A 20,184-nucleotide genomic window follows, 5' to 3' on the forward strand; every position below is an offset into this window, starting at 1 on the left:
AGTCACTTTTTTTGTTCTTAGCACGAGTTCCGTTTTGGGTTTTGCATGAAGTGCAACTCATTCTGCCTCATCTTATTTGCAAATATTTTCTCGTTTTCAAGTGAGTCTATTTTTAAAACGGGACTCGAAACGGGGTCTTCAATATCTAACACATCTGGCTTGCTCTTTGTGTGTTGCGTATAGGTGAAATTTGTTCAAAGATAGCTCTGAAAAAATATTAAATAATCGGCTTGTACGAAACGGAGGAGGAGAGCTACTTTCCTGCTCGGGGAACTGTCAGAATCTCTAACTTCTGATGATATTTTTAAGGGGCAAACTGTCGTTCGTCTGTCCTGTGCAGCCATAAGTACTTCTGTAAGTCCCCATTAAGACTTTAATTCTGGGCTGTTATAGGAGAAAGTGTGGAATGAGAGAAGCTGAAGATAATGGAGAACTGTGCGAGGCAGCCACTTGGAGAGGGAAGTATTTCATGTTTCCTTTCCCCTTCGGTGGCTGTCTGCTGTGCTTAAGCAAAGCTTCCTTTTCAGCTAGGCTAAGGCATGTGGTCCAGCGCTGGTGCAGGAGAAATTGCGAGGGAGGCGCTCCGGATGCTGCCTGAGCGTGCACAAGGAAGCACACAGCTCGTGCGTGTCCTTCGTGGTAAAACAAACCCCAAAATTACAGCCTCCTGCTTCTCCCGGCCACCTTAATGTGTGGGAAAGGGGGCACGTAACAGGCACAGGGCACACGCGTGCTGCTGCTGAGGTTATAACGGCGAGCCCTCTGCTCTGGGAAGAGGGTCAGCCTGCAGCTGGGTTTCTTATCGCTTGAAGGCAGAAGGAAGTCGTGCACGAGAAGGGAGAACGTCTGTCGGTGAAACGTGCCTCCGCTGGGCTGTGCGTGAGCAGCACCCTGTAGGCTGGCTGTTCGGGGTGTGCTTCATGTGCACGTCATGGGGGCTAACCTAAATACCCCTAAATACCGGCGTGTAGGATTCCTGAGTCTGTTCCCCCTGTTACAGTAGAGGTGGTGCTCAAGCACATAAGAGGAACGTGGCTTTAGTTTGCCCCGAAGGTAATGGATGCTTTTGAGGAAGGAATGTTTCCTTGGTCCTCTTAGTACCTCGTTGAAAAAAGTGGTATTTTCGGTGAAAGTTAAGCTTTTTGTCTTCTGAAAATAAGAATCGAAGCCTTTACAGCGACTGGTAGAGAGCTTTTTGTCTTCTGAAAATAAGAATCGAAGCCTAATACCCTGGGCAAGTCCTGACATCGACGACAAGGCTTTATTTACCCGGCCCCTGATGTTAACTGCTGCAGTTCAGCACCCTGTGCTCTCTCTCCTAAATGACCGTGCAGATTTATGCGCTGCCCAACATAGCTCGCGTACACCCCAGACTGCTCCTGCACCCCCGTCACCCGCCAACACAGCATTGAAAGCCTCGGAGCTGGAAGTTACCATTTAAAAGGAGAAGGAAAATTAATTAAAGGTCAGAGTGCTTTCGTCTAGTGAAAAATTCAGAGGAGGCAGATCCAAAGTTATTCAAATCCCTTTTGAGTATGGGCTGATTTTCCTATTTCTTGCTCGAGTTCCCATGGCGAGGGCAGTATCTCATCTGTCTCATAGCTGACCGCTAGCATCTGTGTTTCAAGCACAGCCAGAAATCCTCCTTTGAAGCTGTGGCCAGGCCCTGCAAACGTTCAGACTTGTCTTTTTTACATCTTCCCTTAGCCTTAGAAGAGACCTGCAACACCTGGCAAGACCTACTTAGGGCTGTGTTGTCTATCAGCTCCTGCCACATTGCAAAATGTGGAGTTAAATCTAAAAATAGGCTTAAAAAGAGGTGATAGGCTTTGAGTAAAGTAAAATAAGCCACTGATTTAGGTCATGAAAGGGAATTTATATCACTAGTTCTCTGTTCCAGCTTTCGTGAGCTAAAATTCTCCTCTGTCCTGACAAATGAAAATGAAGAGGAGCAGCGGTGAGTAAATGGAGTTGAGGAGTACAAAGTGTGGTCTGATTCCAGTTCCTTCCCGGATTTTGACCTTGTAAGTGATACGTCAAGGGGGTATTGGATGCTCTGCAGTTTAATTTGTCTTCCCAGCATTCTCCCGTGGTGGAAAACTGTCACCCGCTACTATCCTTTCAAAAAGGAGCAGCCGTGGCACGGGGTGATTAAATGCTTCATCCAAAATTACGTCAGGGATCCGCGGTGAGCCAGCTACATCCCTCCGTCTCTCCTGTCATAGGCTAGCTCCATAATCATGAGACCCGTCTTGTAATATAAATCTGGTCAAAAAAACCCCTTAAGCCTCTGTAAAATGAGTCGTGTGCAATTTTTGCCTGTCTCGGAGTGGTTATGCGGGTTCGGTAATGTTTGTAAAGTGCTTTGATACGCTTTGGTGAAGGGCAGGGTGTTAATAATTAAAATTGGAAGGAAGTTCTACAGCAGTACGGGAGACGGCTGCCGTTTTCTGGTCTGTTAGTTAACAAAAATGCAAACCAGAATGGGCAAATCGGCGAGAATTTCGTTCAACACCCGCTGCCCCCAGCCACCTGCGCTGTGCAGCTAACTGTCTGCTGCCCAGAGGAGATGAGAGCAGCTCGTCCTAGCTCAGGAAAGGCTCTCGAACTGCACGAAGGCGGTGAATTATCGACACTGGAAACCTTTTGGTGTTAGCATCTCCGCACACTCCAAAAGCGCGTTATTTGTACCGATATTTACAGCGTCGTGGGATGCACCAAACTAGCATTTTTTGACAAATACGAGGTTTCGGTCGATATCATTTTGAGGTCCGTAAAACTGAAACTTGCTTTGGAAACTCCCTACCTCTGTCGCGCTTGGGTATCATCAGAAGGCACTTTCGGTGAGGACAGGCCCTGCTAATGGCTTTTTCCTGGCGCAGCTAACGAGCTGCTTGCAGACTTGCGCGGCGCTTTGCAGGCTGTGGGAGCGGCCCCGTGTTTGTCCATTTCCCTGCTTAGCAGTTTCATTTGCAAAGTGCAGGCAGGAGCAGGCTTCTTGCCAGCAACAGCTTCATTCAGATTAGGGCTTTAGTTCAATTATGTCCAATTAACTTTTATTGCAGATAGCAGTGATAATTACTTGCGAGTCAATTTTTTGGCTGCGGTTATCCCAGGGCTAAAGTCTGAGCCTGATGGATTTTAATAACCGAAGTGACGTGTAGCTTTTCCTCTTTTTTTTTTCTTCTTTAGGCCTCAATTAGATGAAAGGTCAGAAGCTATGTAAAACCCCCTCGTACAATTAAAGCCAACTCTTCTACTCTCCAGCAGATGCCTCGTACCGTGTTTTAAAATAATCTCTTGGGACCGACCTAAAAACAGCTTTTTAAACTCCAAGAGCATAACCTTGAGCTCGCTGCTGCTTCAGCCGAGGAGGGGATTTGATGGAACTGATGTCACGCGTGGCACGAGGAGTGTGATACAAGCAGCGTCCCATTTAAGTGCTCTTACCCAAAAGCTTCTGCTTTTTCTTCCGTGCCGAGCGTTGCCCTCCTGGCTCGGGGAGGGAGCAGAGCTGTGCTGCAGCAGGTGCCTGCCCTTTCCCAAAGCACGCCCCGTACGTTTAAATTCTCCCTGCTTCCCACTCCAAACTCTTTAATTTTGTTGCCTGAGTAACGTCGTAAATGGAGGTCAGCCTGAAAGGTGAAACAGTTTACAAGCGAAATCAGAGGTAATTAAACCGCGAGGAGCAGGAATTGATTTTGATGGAAACTGTTGCAGGGCTCTGCAAAAGGTCCACCCGAGCGCGTGAAGCCAAGAGGTCCCATACAGGCAGACGCTGACGGAGCACTCCACTAGTTATAAAAGGCGCCTTCCTATTGTTCAGTGCTCCTATTTATTTACCCCGAAACACTCCTGATGCTGTCGTGATTTAGCGCCGTTTCAAAAGACCGCCTCTCCGCACCTTATTTTGCACTTTTCCATTTAGAAAACGTTAAGGGGATGAGCTACCAGCCGGCCGCCAGCGCGGTGCTCGGTTGTTAATTTCTCTCCAGGAAAAGGTAAGATCTCCCTCCGGCTTTTCAGCAGCCCCGAGCGAGCGGAGGGTGCGGTAAGTGGCCAGGCAGAGAGGGCCGTGCAGGGCTGGAGAGAGGCAGGGAGCCGCAGGACCACCGGGGCCGCCGAGCGAGACCCGGCAGGCTGCAAGAAACCATCCTGAGCACCGAGGTTGGCAGGGGCTTCACCACGTGCAGTTAATGGGAACAAATTTTTAACCCCCTTTACATTTAGGTTACTTCAGGAGAAGGAAAAGGAGTGAGTCTCATTCGATCCCGAGCAGCCTGCTGGGGGTAAATGAGACGCCGAGGTTCCCTTGGAGCAGGAAGATTGGCCCGGATTCAATTATCTTCCCTGGCAAGCGCCTGCAAACGTTGGGACCCAAGAAACTTCACAACCCGCCTTCGTTTTTGGTTTCGTTTGCAACATTTATATATATATATGCATATATATACGGTGAATTCGGACCGTGCAGCCCGTGTTCGGGGTGCTCCATAAATCCTGCCGATAGCCAGGGAATTTCACGCGGCCACCTTGTGAACGACGAGGAGAAGTGAAGTGTGTCGGTCAGCCACGAGTGCTTAACTAACAGCTTACGGGACCCCGGGGTGCTGGAAACTTGGAACGGTTTGGAGCTTTTCTTTTGTGCGGGTAGATGCTCCTGCTTCCTCCCGCCCCGCGCCCGCAGTTAATCTTGGAATTTCAAACATGCGTGTTTACTTTCATGAGCCTAACTTTAGACTTCACCAGCTTGCTTTCGTCTAAAGCAGCTCGGTTTCCCATATTTCACTGCCCGGGGGTGGTTTACGGGGAGTGTTTCCTTTGTGTGCTTACCCTGGAAGGCCTCTCGAGAGCTTCAGGCACTCGTATGTAAAATCCTGGCAATAACTCCGTGTGTGGGGTCTGTTTATGTAACGATAAAACTGCGTTGGAGTATTAGAAATTTCCTACTAGTGCTGAGTCGCTTTACACCTAGGTTTTACTCCACCTTGTAAAAGTTCCCCGTGGCGTGGGGTCTTGCAGAGGCAATGGTACACTTTGAATACCAGCCAGAAAATTACGTATATATTTTTTTGCAATGTATTCAGTCCAGAAAGGCAGTATTTTGGTAAGTTTTACTGAAGCTGACCCTTGGCTGTGCAGGGTGGTGTCCCTGGCAGTGGCTAGAGGTGAGTTTCCCTGTCGTGCCCTGAAGCCTGGCTTGCCCTCCGCAGGATGCGCTGCGCTGCCTAGACCAAAAAAACGAAGGTAAGGCTGGCTGTAACAGTCGTCGTGGTGACGTTAGAGTTACTCCGAAATACCAAGCACGGTAAATCCTTGTTAAGCTTAACAAGTTTTAATTACTAATGCATCTTAGGAGAAAAAAAAATCTATTCATGTGTCTAAACCTGCTAACTATTTCCTAGAGCATACTGCAGTCCGTGTGCTGTTAGGATTATATCCTGCAGCCAGATTAGATTAAAATCACTTCAAAGAAGGGTATTTATTTACTTAATCTAGTGATTGTTTTTCTCTAGAACCGTGCGTTATCTTTTTATATACATTCTCAAGACAGAGCTCGCTCAGCTGTGTTTGGTGACGCACAGAACCACTTTAAAATGCGATTGAAAAACTGTGAAGGTAAGGGTTTTACAGCTGCCCTCCGCTGCTGGCTGCCAGAGCCTACCGGTCAGCCTGCTGCCCAGTTTGACCAGTTTAGAGGACGGTGTCGCCGAGCCTGGCACAGCTCAAAACACGTTGACCAGCTGTGTCCCTTCCAGTTCTCCCAGTAACACAGCTCCCGTGCTCGCAGGACCGAGGCAGCGTGGGGAGCTTCGCAGGTGCTGGTGCCCACACAAGTTGCAGCCGTGGAGCCAAGGCTGCTGGTAGGAATTGTTGCCGTGCCAAGTTCAGTTTATCTCCTGCTCTGGACTAATTAGAGGCAATAAAGCCGAGCACAAGAGGGGGCGATGGGCCCTGCAGCCCCCGCGTCAGGACCCCGAGCTGCTGACCTGAGGTGTAACGACGGTGCGAGGCAGCCGGGGATGCTCACCGTAACCCAGACATGCAGCAGATTTCAGGTCGTGCAGCAGATTTCAGTTTGTTTCAGCCCCGTGGTCTGCTCGACCTGTCTGCACCAGCTCGTGTCGAAGGTCAGTAGGAGAAATCTCATGAGGAATAAATGTCAGTTAATTTCTAACAAAAAAAAAATAATGCATTTGTTTGTAAAGATATTTCAAATGCGTTTGTTGTCAAGTACCGAGGTACCAGTTTTGTAAAAATATTAATTTCATAGAGAACAAAAACTGGAGCAGGATTTTAATTATAATATGGAATTCAGTAATGGATTTATGGTCAGCACTTCTGTCTAAGTCTGAATTCCTTTTTTTAATGCTCAGCAGTGACCTAGATGGCATCAATTTGGTTATTGCAAATCAGGCTAAGAGAATGATTTCATGCTTCCACTTAAAATGATTTTTTTTTAAGTCAGATATTTCCTTTAAAATTATTATTGCCACCCCAATCTTTTACGAACCTTTGGCATTGCCCAAAGTGATTATCTATCTGCAGGAGCAGCTTGCCTTTATAGCCCGCTCTAAAATATTAAAGTCCATGTCTCTCGGTGCTGGGGCTGTCATGGACGCGGATGCTGATGGTGAGCAGACCCTGCCCCTGTCTCGCCGGAGGAATTGCTGCTCGCTCAGTCCGGGTGCTGTGCTGCGCTGCAGCAGGCTTCTCTCTCTTTCGGGGCTGCACACAAACTTGCCATCAGTGATGGTTCAGACACCGAGCTCTCTTGGCCATGCAGTTAAGAAGTAATCCCGGACTGGCATCAGACCTTACTAGAGTAAAAGTTAGGTGGATGTGATCGTGATGTGATCTGGTGGCTGCGGTGAAGGTTCTTAATTTTGTTGCCTGCTTTCCACTAAGAAATAGCTCTTGTTTTTTACAGTCTTACAAACTTGATGAAATGAGGAGAAAAAATACAATTTTTTTCTTGCTGACTCCGAGCATTTCTGTTGCTTACGCAGGTGAAGCTCAGGCAATGTGCGGTGGTTTCGTCTCCTGATTAAAAGGAGCTGGAATCTTATTTTTTCTTTTGGTCTTGCCGGGTGTAATTTGAGGCAAGAAATTGCTGCCCACAGGATGTCTGTGAAGTTTTCCCTGAATATTGCGTACTTAGAGTCATGAAGAAATCTCATCTGTGGACGGCAAGCAACTTCTCAGTTGCTGAAGTTCCTCTAAGTCGTGGATGTGATGGGTGTTCGTGTCTGAACACCTCGGGGAAGGCTGAGAACTCCACCTGCTGCAGAGGGTGAGCAGAAAATCCAGGTGTGGAGTTGGTTTTGCAAGGTTTTACAGCTGCACATCTTCCATTTCTGGTAGTGTGCGTGGTCTACCGCTTGCAGAGCAACGCTGGTGCTTGCGGAGATCTGGGCGAGGAGAAAATTGGGCGGGTTTCTCCAGCTTGGCTCAGCCGCCTCGTTTTCCAGAGCTTTGCGAAGCGCTCGTGGCTGGCTGTCAGTGGTGTGTCCCGCTGTTGTAGGGGGGATTGCAGCAGGGGCTTGGCCAGGTGGCCTCTAGAGACCTTGTTCCAGCCAAAAATTCTCTCCCCAGCCCTGGTGACGTTGGGGGACTTGAATCCTGAGCTGGCTTTGTTGCTGGACCCCACCGTGTATTCACAGAGCGATGGTGGGGTTCGAGTGTAGCTGTGCAGAGCTTGCATGTAAACGGCTTTGGTGCTTCGTGCTTTGGTTTGAGGGTTTGGGGCCAGACACTCGGAGCCCGTGCAGAGCAGGACGGCAGCACCGCCGTGCTTCCCGGGGGACACGGCCGGAGGGGCGAGGTGCAGGAGGTTGGAGCCCTTCCTCGTCCAGCCTCACGCCCCGCAGGAATCACAGGCTGTGGCGCGCAGCTTCGTCTCGCCCCGAGGCAGAGGGCCGCATACCTCGCCTCCAATTTGTGCGTGCCCTGCCTTTTTATGCAATGTAAAAGGGCCGTCGACAGGATTGTTGCAGAGGACTTGCTTTGGCTGTAGCTGGTAGGTAGCCAGCGCCTCTCACTATAGTCAAATGGACGAGGGTGGTTTCTTTGCCATCCGTAACAACCGTCTTTGAAATCCAAGAGAGAGTTAAGGATCCCCCTCTGCGTGTCAGACAGCAGAGGTATTTTGGTGTAAGCAAGTAGCTGACCCACTTCTCGAAGCGTTTCCACTGCTGCCACGAGATCCGGTACGGGCCAGTGGTCGTGCATCTGTGCTTGGTCAGGCCTTCACCCAGGGACGGCTCTCTGCCTCTTTCTTTTCCGTGTTCCTCCGTGTATTATAACTTTGAATTGTCTCTCTGTTGTTGCAGTGTGCAGAGGAGTGAATGCCCCATGTTGTGTTAGTGCCTGTCTGCCATGCTGGCCTGTCTGCCAGGACCAGGTGACCTCTCCTTTCAGCTTCTTTCTTACACGCAGATGAACACTGGACTTCAGAAATGTGAGTGACGTTTTGTCTGCAGGATGTGGTTAACTGTTAAATCTGGCTCTGGTACAGCTGTGAAATAAACATTTAGGGTACGGTGGAAAAACCGTTTAATGTTAGAGGCCTCGTTTTGTTGTGCCTTCAAGGCATCCCTCAATAATGGCTACGAGAAAGCGCTGTGGAGGTTCACGTGCGTGCAGCAGGGCTTTCCAGAGGTTAATTTTAACCACCACGAGACAAAATGCAGGCAAGGGTTCTGTAAGATTCATGCCTCTGCTGGAAACATGTTGTGCTAAAAGTGTGCCGGCTGACTTGCTTCTTAACACAACTTTTTCCCGACTCTTTCATTTCGATTCGTTTAATTACTCGTAGACACCCATAAAAGCTAGATCGGGCTAATGCAAACCTGTTGAGGTCAGCTCTGTTGTTCTACACACCTGGGGCATATGCTGCAAATATTAGTGATCCAGCCCAAATTACTAAAGTTCAAAGTTTCTGTCTTCTTTCTGATGTCTCTTTGGTGCCTCTCAAAATCTGTCTGCAGAGTACTGTGATAATTCATGCCTGATAACTTCAGTGTTCCTTTTGATAGTCAAAGTGGCATTTTCAGGAGATCTTACACTTGGGAATGCAAGGTTATTGGCTAGAGGTTTTTAAAATCTGGCTCTGTCTCTGCTCTTTATTTTTGTACCCTGATTGTTCAGCTGAAATTACAGAAGGTTTCTACATAAGAGCTGTGTACTTGGCTCACAGGGATGTGTCTTGCATTCGAAACGTGCACTGGGAGATCTTGGTACCCTCAGTCTGCTCGTGGGCTCGTTGCTCTTTAAAACCAAGTAATTAACGCTCCGGTTAGAGCTAAATTGTTAACATGGTAAGATGCTGCTGAAAATAGGTAAGCTAATTTTGCAGTTAAGGGTGACATTCTCAAAGTACCAGTCCTGCCGGTGGTGCGTGACATTGTTCATGTACACGGGTGCTCCCCAGCACCTCTTAGGGAGCATTTATGCCGACTCCACAGGCTTGGTGCCTGTAATGACACTTGTGGCGATTGTAAAAATCCTTACTCACAAAAGGACTTCATTAGAAGGTGCAAAGCTAGGCTTTCCCCTTCTCCCTTTCCATTTCCAGTCTGAATTTTGCTGACTAAAATGTGCTTATCCAAAAGGCAGGCTGCCGTGGTGAGGCCGTGCCTCGGCTCTGGCATTACGAGAAGTGTCTTTGGCGCATTGGAAAGCTCAGCCCTGAAAGCAAATCACTTAGGTTCGTGCGAGGGTAGCTGTGCATAATTCAGGTGTTTGCTAATTACACAGCTTACAAGGCAGTGTGCTGGTGTGGGGGCAGCGTTTTAACCTGATGGTACCCGGTGCTGTTCCGGAGAACGACGTATCCCCATGCTGAAAGCGTCGCTGCGTGCTGCTTAGTGAAGTGTTCGGGGCACTGCATTTAAGAGAATTTAGGACAAAAGTAGCTGGCAGGCACAGGCTGGCGGTGGTAATGCTCAGCTCTTCCAGTTTGTTCTGATTTATATGGAGGAGGAAACTGCTTGTACAGACCTCGCTCACCCCTGCTGCAGATGTGTGTAAGATTAATTGGTGCATTTCTCTACATACTGTATATGCACGAGCGGTCTAGCCCCTGGCCAAGGGAAAGCTGAGTTAATGAGTATTTTTAATGAACAGTGACTCGTGACTTTTGATGGGGGGTGGGATAGGGCTTTAATAATGGTGCTGTTGCTTTAGCAAAAGGCACAGAACTCCGCCTGATAACCTTTATTCAGACTTACCGTGTTTGTATTAACGATTTAAGTGTCGTTTTCTGGATCAGACTTTTATTCACGCTTAAAATTCCACACTGGCTCAATTATCTTTTTTTTTCTTAATTTCAAATAAGAGGCATTTTTCTTAAAGATGGTCCGTGGAGTAGGAGCTTTGTGGATTGATCACACATATTTCTTCCTTTTGAAACTGAACCAGTAAGGGACTTCAGATTTCCTATTTTCCTTCGAATCCCAACCTATGACAGCATCACAGGACAGGCGGTGCGGGCAGCTGAGGCCGAAGGCAGCATCCTCAGCCAAAATCACCTCCGATCTGGGAGCTGAGGCTCCTTCTGTAAAGTCTTCTGCGGCCGAGACCTCTGTGCAGAAGGCGAGCACGGCTGCTTTTCGCTTGTCCCGGTGCAGACGCTCTCAACAGGGCAGGAATCCTGAAGGCCCGGTTGTGTTTTATTTAACGTTAATGAAAATTTAACCATAGGCAATTCTAAAAGCTGTGGGGTTTAAAGGCTTAATGTGAAGTGCACTTGAAAGATGTTGCATTAGTGCTGAGGTGAGGCAGAGGAGTGTATCTCATCTGACAAAAATAGCTCCGGCGTGGTGCGACGCCTGCAAGGATGCAAGCAGATGAGCCGCTTGCCTCGGCGTTAGCGCGATCGGTTTATGGGGGTAATTGCTCGTATGCACGGCTTTACCCTGTAGTAAACATGAAATAATTGCTTTTCAACAAAAAGTATTCTGCCTTGCATTCACCGTCCTGTTGCTTTCTTCATGGAACCTTTGTGGCCTGGTACAGAGTTCTGGCACTTGCCCACAGATCACGCATACGTTCTTCCTAATACCAACATTTTCTTTCAGTCTATTCTAGCTGGTTTTCCATTCCCTTAGTTACAAGACCTAATCCTTCTTTACTGGTTTATAGGGTATTTTGGTCAGCTATTCAGACTCTTGATCACCCTGTAATGTGTTTCTCCTTTCTCATGATACTTGTTGTTGCCTTAATTATTCCAATCATCGGATCTTACCTGTGGAACTACCAGCAAAATACAACGTTTTAAGCAGGACGTTGGGACCCATCATCTCGGTCAGGCCTAAGTAGAATAGGTGAGGTAGTTCACAGTAAGAGTAATCATAATGTTAGCCGTATGAAAAAAGAGATCTGTTGGAAATGGTTGGTTCCGGAAGATCCCGTCCAAGGGATTTACAAGATGGTTTACCATTTCGTAGGATACCAAACGTGACATTCATGCGTTGCTTAAGCCTGACTGAGGGGTTGTTTTCACCCTTCGGAGGAAGAAATCCATCCAGATTCAGGACTGCAGGTACGCTGTAACCGGCAGATGCAGCCTGGCCAAACAAAGTCAGTTCCTTCCTAAAAGCTTCCCTTGCAGTTGCTGCGTAACAGGACGGATGCTTGAGGAAAAGAATACCTAGTGTATCCATCCAGCGTTAATGTTTACCACCTAATTTGCTGGTGTGCCTATAGAAGTTTCAAGCAGGCAGGGAAATTTTGATGAGGAAGATGTCATAAAGTATCTACTGAATTTTTCACCTGGAAATGAAAGCTTTGTGTGAAAATGGCCACGACCGTAACTTAAACCATGATACAGAAAGGTGTGGGCTCCTTTGTCCCTTGCTGATGGCTCTTCTCTGATTCGTGGCGTGTTGCAAGGGGTCGTCCCGGGGGGAAGAAACAGAACTTGGTGAGTTTGGAACATTGCTAAAAATAAAGGTTGGGAAGCTCACGGAGGCCTTGGCCTCTGATGAACGCAATTCAGAGGTTCTGCTCCCCGTTAGGGACACAGCAGCTCTCAAAAGGACAGACAGAAACCGCCTGCCTGCAGCGGAAGATACGGGCTAGGAACAGAGAGGATATTCAGGTTAATATCAAATGAGTGCTTTGATTAAGAAGAAGGGTGCTGTGTGCCAGTGTTTGGACAGCACGCAGAGGGACGAGTATAAACGGCAGCGCGGTGCGTGCTGTGCTAGGGACCCACGGCAGCCCGCTTGCAGGGCTTCTCGTTTCACAAAAGGTATTTTTAATACTTCTATAATTATCCTTCCTTTCGGTATTCATCCTATTTTCCGTTTTCTGGCCCTTACTTTCTGACGGTGAGTGCTCTTAGAGCGGCACTGATCTCCTCGCTCGGGAAGGCTGGAAGCCGCAGGACGCAGAGACAGCGAGTGCGAGCCGGCTGCTCCTCGGGCTTCAGCTGCATTCGGGAGCCTTTTGGAGGCAATTTGCTTAGAAGAATCAGAGATGGATTTTCAAAAGGAAAGGCTGCTTGCCTGAGAGCATCAAGCACTTCGATTTCCGCGGGTCAGAGAGCCAGATGCAGGGCTGGGATGCTCTTGGGCTCTGGAGGAGCTGGCTCCTGTGTTTCACCTCCTTTCAGGCACGGGGATGCTGAAAAGTTGAGCAAAAAGGATGGGCGTTTTTTCCTGTTTGCAAGGTGGGGATTATAAAAAAGGCAAAAGCAAAGTCGGATTGTAAAAGCTGTGAGTCATTATTTGAAGATTACAAAATGACTTCTGAAGTAGGAGTTTCGTGGTAGGGAAAGGGCCCAAGTCTCTGCTTGGAGTGAGATTGCAACGGGAGGCACAAGCACTTCCCCACATTTCTGAAGTTCTTTCCAAAAGCACTTCAAGCTGGTAGGCAAGGTAGGTATCTGGTAAATCAGCACAAGTGAAACCACACCTCTGTCTCCAGAAGTCTTTTGTCTGCGTCTGCGGAGCAGCGTGGTTTTAATCTTGTGAGGTAATCACACAGTTCTGCTGTTTGATACCGACCGGGCTGCTGTCCCTAGCAAGGTGCCAGGCGGAAAATTCAGCTGAAGGAATAATTGCCAGCCATAAAATAACGTTCGCGTAGCCTGCTTCCATTTGCTGAACTTGGACTGACAAGGACTTCCTAATGGACAAAAAGACACTCAGAGTGCTTTCAGATGGCAGCATCTAGGAAAGAGCTCAGATTTAAATGGAGGCTTGAGCCGAAGTGCTTTGTAAGGCTCCCACCTCGGCGTTCCGTGAGTTTAATGTTTAATTCATAACTTTCTGATTTCTGAATTACACGCTAAAGATTTTGAGAATGGCTCGAAGGGTCACGGGGAGGCAGCCTTAAATTAAGAGACGAAAGACTGGCCCACCACCACCAGCCACAATAAGTACTGCAGGCTCCAATGCTTAAAGCACGTTACCTGGTTTTGTCCAGCTGTGAACGTACTCTGATCGAAACCCTGGTTTGGTTTTGCTCCTCTAGGCAGTTTTTGCCTGAAGTTGAACTGGGGTTCTGTTGGTCTCCAGGTAATAAAGGGAACGAGGGATCTGGTAGACGATCCGCTGGTGTGGGAAGATGAAGTTGGTGCCTCTCGGTTCCCTGGAGATTTCCTCCCCTTGCTGCGTGGTTGTCGTGTCCTGGGGTTGGTCCCTTGCTTGCCAGAGTCAGTATTGATGAATTTCCTTTCTCCGCAGGGGACACTACACAGAAAATGAGATCTGCACAGTATCCTACCCCAGCAGAATTGGATGCTTATGCTAAGAAGGTCGCCAACAATCCACTGACTATAAAGATTTTTCCAAACAGTGTCAAGGTTCCCCAGAGGAAACACATACGCCGTACTGTGAACGGACTTGATACTTCGGGCCAGAGGTACAGTCCTTACCCGTCTCAGGCCACCACGAAAACAGGCCTCCTGGCCATAGTCAAATCTCCAGCGAAAGGAATTATCAAGGACTTTGACGGGACACGCACACGTCTGCTGCCGGAAGCGATGATGAATCCCCCTTCCACCCCCTACGTTGCACCTAGCACTTTAACCCACCCCCAGGCGCTTGCTCGCCAGCAGGCTCTCCAGCATGCACAGACTTTGCCGCACCCCCAGAGCATCCCGCAGCCACAGACTTTGCAGCACCCTCAGGGTATACCACAGCCACAAAGCTTACCGCACCCTCAGGGGATACCGCAGCCGCAGGCGCTGCCGCACCCTCAGAATATGCAGCAGCCGCAGGGCTTGCAGCATCCTCAGCCCATGGCACACCAGACTCTGCAGCACCCCCCGAACCCTTTGCTGCAGCCGGGTTTACATGGAAGCAGAAAGATGCCGGATGCAGACGCGCCGCCGAATGTGACCGTGTCTACCTCAACCATTCCCCTCTCTATGGCTGCCACCCTGCAGCAGAACCAGCCACCGGACCTGAGCAGCATCGTGCACCAGATCAACCAGTTCTGCCAGGCCAGAGCTGGCATTAGCACTACCTCAGTCTGTGAGGGACAGATCGCCAACCCCAGCCCCATAAGTCGCAACCTGCTTATCAATGCAAGTACCAGGGTATCTACTCACAATGTCCCTACGCCCATGCCTTCCTGTGTAGTAAACCCTGTAGACCATGCTGCTGCTGCTATTCCTTCTGCCTCCGTTAACGTGCCCATGGTGAATATTAACAGGGTGCCGCCTGCGTACCAGAACGAAATCAAATCGGTCGCGTGGAACCAGCACCAGCTTGCACATCTGCAGCAAATGTGCGGGGACGCTGCTGGGCCCGCTGGACTCGCGGGGAAGCACCCTCAGAGAGAGATGGCAGGGCAGAGCTTCCCCGGCAAAACGTCCAGCTACCCTCAAGAACTGTGCATGGGCCAGTCGTTCAGCTTGAAGCCCCCCCTCGAGAAGCCCACGCCCTCTCCGCCTGTGAACGGCCTGCAGGGACCCTTGCCGTACACCAACGGGCACTATTTCCAGCCCATGTGGAATAACATCCTGCCCACGCCCAACAGCGACAGCTCCGGGTCCCAGGACCTCGCCATGCCTTTCCACGGGGGACAGCCGGCAGGAGCGCCACTAGATTGTGCGGGAGGAACTCATTACAGAGCTGGAGCTGGTCCATCCAGCCAGAATAATGTGATGCAGACCATGGATTACCTAAGCGGGGACTTCCAGCAGTCTTGCTTCAGAGATCAGAGCATGGCCGTGCTGGGAAAAGTCCATCGGCCCCCCATGAACCGAGCACCTGAACCAACCGATAGTCGAAATCTTCATATTCAACACCCAGGGTATAGATAGGCTGCAGTCACTTTCACAGACAGAATTAGAGGTTTAGTCTTAATTTTAATTAATAAGCAAGGCATTTTTAACTTGCAAACTTGTGTGATCATTATAGTAACCGTTGGAAGAAGACATACTGTATATTTAAAAGCTTTGCTTACATGTTATCTCTCTCTCCTTTATGCATCAAATATTTAACATGCCTTTTGTTTCAAAGAATTTCATTACACTACTTCACGCCACAGCTGTTTCCTCACCGCAGAATCCCCTTTGTGCTGCTTTTGCCTTCTGCTTAGTAACTACATGCTGGACTGATGTTGAGTTGCTGCAGGGTTTCACAGTTGCATCTGTTCGCCAGCTCCTTGAAGAGCCAGGTAGTGTAGCCGCTTAAATTTCCATCTCAATTTCCTCTGAAGATTAAGAGCAACAGAATTTGTCAGGAAGCAGGGCTTATTTTCGACTCGAAAGCCCATTTCATTAATGCATTAAACATTGACCATTTGCACTGTCTAGAGGCCTATTTAATTGAAAAAGGAGCCTACGTTTGAAAAGAGCTAGCTAGGGGTACGTATTTAGGCATTAATATAGGAAGAAGCTTTCCAGCCGTTTCTTGCGGAGATGCCGGCGTTTATCGTTTAGACTTTGTCCAAAGTCAAAAGTCTCCGACAGATATTTTTTTTTTTCCGACACTTTTTTTTTTGTGGACAGGGTGTGGGGAGGGGGATTGGCGGTTTTAGGGCCCAGGCAGCCTGGCTGCCATCGGTAGCTGCCTTTTTCTGCATCACATTTCCCTTCCCCGCTCCTCTTTCGCCAGCTAACGTCGTCTGAACCCCTCGCTGCTAGGAGTCTGGCCGTCCCCAGGCGATGGGCTGCGCTGCGGCTCGCCTCGGGGAATCCAGACCCACTGACAACTCCAAAAAGGGTTCAGCCGCTTTCTCCGGTAGCTAGAATGAATTTCAGGGCGAGGAGACGTAACTCCAGCTCGTCTCCGGTGCGATGAACAGAGGCGCCGAGCCACGTTCTCGATGTTCTCACATTCCAGCAGCGGTTCTGGTGGAGCGGGAGGCGGTGGATCCGAAGCGAAGCTCCGGCCACGAGACACCGGGGGACTTTAGAGTCCCGTATCCTACGGCCAAACGCCCCAGCTGATTTAATGGAACGATTCTCCTCTCTGGGAATTAGCGGAGCTGTTAATAACGTACCTTCTTCCCGGAGTCTCGGTGCCTAACTACTTCTGTTCCTTCCCCAAGTCACTCGCAGCAGCTAGTCGAGTCAGTGACCGGTAGGACACTAACTATTGGTAACCTCAGCGTCTTGTTCTCTTCCGTGTCTTGAAACATAACCTTTCCTTTTTGAGAGCCGAATTTGTTGTAAGTAGAAAATTCCTCATCTCTGTCAACGAGGCTAATACTTGAACATAATGATCACAATCAAGTTTGGAAATTAAAAAAATAATAATAAAATAAATGCATTGATTCTTTATATGTACACTGGCTAAAAAAAAAAAAAAAAACTATTGCTCTACACTGTAACTTTTAAGTGTAATATTTCTGTATGAATGTCGCCTGGTAGTGTGGGTTTGAGTAGCATTGTGTATGGGTGAACCCACTGGCCTCTGCCATCCACTGGCCTCCCTCACAGCCCTTTGAAAAACAAAGCCTTAAGTATTTGCTCCTTGAACTTTCCTTAACGAGCATGGTTTAAAATCTTAAGACATCATACAAAAATTAAAAAAAAAAAAAAAAAACACAAAAAAAAAAACCTTACAAGTTTTGAAGTGACGTCATAGTTGGCTAGAGATTCTTAAAGTTTTTTCGTAAATGGAAAAATTAGAAAACATTTATTTGTATTTTTTTAATTTAGATGTGTAGTCCTGGGCTGTAACAAATATTTAGGTTTCAAAGCTTAGCAGAGTACGTTTTCTGACTCCTTGCGTAAGTTAGTACACTTATGTCATTATTTAAATTCCTTTAAGTGTACTATAAGCCGTTCTTTAGTGATAACTCTTTAGCAAAGTTAAGCAATTTAACTAAAGACGGATTAAATTATGTGTTGGCTTGTGTTGCCTTATATTTAAAAAGGAAAAATTGCCTGATTGTGTTATGCCAAATGATAGCAACATGAAGTCCTAATTTATTGTTTATAATCGTATTCCTGCAGTCTTTGTGAAAACTGGTAAATATACATCTATGAAAGAACTAAAATCCTGAGGCTTTTCATGCAATATTTTTCTGAATACATTATATTGGAAGCCACGGCTCGAGTCTGAAGCTGCTTCCCTTACAGTCTCCCTGTCGTCTCCCCTCTCCCGCTCCCCCAAATCGATCTAGGGCTGTGCTATGACTTTAACATTTCCTGCTAAGTTAGTTACTGTAAGGTGTTCTGCTACCTGAATACGTACCTTTTTACTAAATAAAATATTGGCATCTCCTCTCTTCGTTAGCCTGCTACAAATCTGACCCCAGACTCTTATTTAAAACTTTTTTTTTTTTCCTTCCTGCTCTTCTCCTAAGAGAGAGCCTTGAGCAGAGCCCCGTGTCGTGGTCTTTGCTGAAGTGGTTTTGATGCCTGGCGTTAAATGTGGCTGTTAGCGATGGATGTACGCTGGGAACCGCCGTGACTTGCTCTGCAGAGAGCCACGACCTCTGAGACTTTTCCCTGGCGCAGCAGGACTGGGAAGCAAAAATATTCCCAAGCCTCATCCAGGTGGGACGTTGCCAGGTGCCTGCTTGAAAAAATAGGCATCGCTCTCCTATTAAAACGTACTAAAACACTTCCTTTTTTTTCTTTTTGTTCTAGGAGCGAGGGCTTTTTTTTAACCGCGACCGTTCGCCTTTGCGCAGCAGCTAATAGCTTCTCCTTTCTCCTCCTTCCCCATCAGGTCTGCACAGAGAAAATACAACCGCCGACCTGCCTCCTTCCTAGGCGCAGGGAGCCCAGCCGCAGCCTGCAGGGCAGCCCCGCGTGGCACCGCTGCCCAGCCAGGTGGCGAAGGGAGGAGCGGGTGAGGCTTAAGCCCGAGGCCAGTGGCACCGCGGTGCGGTAGGAGGTGTTTCTGTGCCGTTTATTTCACGCTCCGCTCCGCGCTGGGCCTTTCCTCGCTGAAGGACAGCCCAGAGGCTGGTGCCACTCATGGCGCCGAACGCGGTGGCAGCAGCGGCGCAGGGACCAGCACCCCTTGGCTCCTGGGGATGCCAAGGCAGGCGGCTGCCTTCCAGGAGTTCACACCGCTGCTCCCACCGCAGCGCTTGCCTTCTTTCCTTTTTGCCTTTTTTTTTTCTTTTTTTCTTCGGCGGCTCAGTCGCTTCGTGACCTCCAGCATAGGAAGCACGAGCACCAGATTTCTGGTTCCGTGCTTGTACGCGGAGCCTGGGTACCCGCAGGTGGCAATTCTGCTCTTTGAGGAAAGAGCAGGGTATTTGCAGATGTTTTTCTGAACTATTTATGCTGTGTTGTCAGCACCGAACCCTGTCCCCTGTACAGTACCATGCTGGTTTAGCAGAATCTTATCCTGGTGGTTTCTAGCACCTCCCCTGCCAGCCGAAGGTTGGCATGAAATAGCTTCTAGAAGGGATAAACAGGAAAGTGGTGTAAAACCTTCCAGGAGGAAGCTTCCATCTCCGTGTCTTTTCTTTTGAGCAGAAGCTTTGAAGCTGTTAAATCTCAAGCCCAGTTTGTTACAGCCCAAAGTTAACGTTTTATAAAGACACTTGTGAATTTCCTTTCTTTAAGCTTACGCTGTGAAAGACGTCTCCGTGGGACTTGGCCACTCCCGTAGAAACCAAACAGAAATGTTTGCTGGGGCTCACGGTGGAGACAACGGGGAATTGCTGCTGTATTTGATTAAACCACATACTGATTATATACGCTGCTTCTTATGTGCTACGGGTATGAACTAGATTTTTTTTTTTGTCTGCAGGAAAAATAAAAAAGTAAAGCAGAAAAAAAAAGAGAGAGAGAAAGAGAGCCCTGGTCCCTCTGCCCCTTGTGCTGTTTGTGTGCAGGGCGAGTGCGTGAGGCAGGTTGGCCCGTGGGGGGGGGTAGAGAAATACCCAGCGGGTGCTTGATGTGGTTGGGGTTGGACACATCCTAAAGGGAATTTGGGGAGGGGGCTCAGGGTTCGTGGGCACAGTGCGTGGGGTAGGAGCTGGCTGCCCTTCTCCCCTAAGAGCACCGAGGAGGCCGGGAGGAACAGAAGCGATGCAGAGTGTCAGAGGCAGGGAAGTGCTGAAAGAATTGCTCACAACGTCAGTGGGAGAGGAGTCTGACGTCCTGCCCAGGTGGAACAAATGCTGAGGCCAGGTCTGTCCCTCGCCCTGCCCGTACGGGGCTGCTCCTCCGGGGTGGGAGAAGGGCTCGGGGTGTTTGGGGCTGCTCCCAGCGATGCCCTCTGAAGCCTTGACACCAACAGCGTGTGCAATAAATTCCCAGTTTGGGTTCTTAGCATAGAACTAAATAAAGATTTTTAAAGGGGATCATAACGTTCATAGACCTCTTCCAGAAGACGGGAGCCAAGGGGGTTCCCTCCATTCCCAGCGGTCATGTAGCTCCTTTACGGGACTGACTGTGTGTTTTCCTCTGCAAGAAGAGAGAACAACAGAACAACTACCGATTTTTTTCCAAACCCCTCTGCACTCGCTCGAAAGACATGGGCGTCTACATTTCTCTGATGACAAACGAACATCTTTTGTGGGGTTGCCGGAACCACTTCGGTCTCCATCAGTCTCCACAAGGAGGAATCCGTTCTGCAGAGCCTCTTCCAAAGCCTCTTACATCAGCTAGCCCTGGTTATCGGCGTGGGGATATTGGGCCAGTGGGGACCTCAGCACGAGCGGCTGCTGCCACCGCCGAGGAGTTACGTGCAGGCACAGCTAACCCAGCCTCTGGTGGAAGGCAGAGTAGGTTCAACCCGTGGAAACTTCCTC

General features: G+C 48.7%; 1 protein-coding gene across 9 annotated transcripts in view; it reads left to right on the forward strand.

Moving 5' to 3' along the window:
• Nucleotides 1-19,122, forward strand: part of FAM222B (family with sequence similarity 222 member B) — a 36,575-nt gene extending 17,453 nt beyond the window's left edge. For 2 of the 9 annotated variants that reach the window (XM_083806707.1, XM_083806710.1), the window contains exons 2-3: nucleotides 8,331-8,458; nucleotides 13,692-19,122. In XM_083806707.1, the coding sequence (XP_083662833.1) occupies nucleotides 8,377-8,458; nucleotides 13,692-15,277 (1,668 nt within the window). In that variant the 5' untranslated portion in view covers nucleotides 8,331-8,376 and the 3' untranslated portion in view covers nucleotides 15,278-19,122. Of the gene's footprint in view, nucleotides 1-17; nucleotides 7,292-8,330; nucleotides 8,459-8,481; nucleotides 13,251-13,691 lie in introns of those variants that run through there. The other 7 variants (XM_083806712.1, XM_083806713.1, XM_083806709.1 and 4 more) reach the window with 6 other exon arrangements.
• The last annotated feature ends 1,062 nt before the right edge of the window (nucleotides 19,123-20,184 follow it).

This window comes from Anser anser, assembly GCF_964211835.1.
Source record: "Anser anser genome assembly, chromosome: 20".
Lineage (NCBI taxonomy): Eukaryota > Metazoa > Chordata > Aves > Anseriformes > Anatidae > Anser > Anser anser.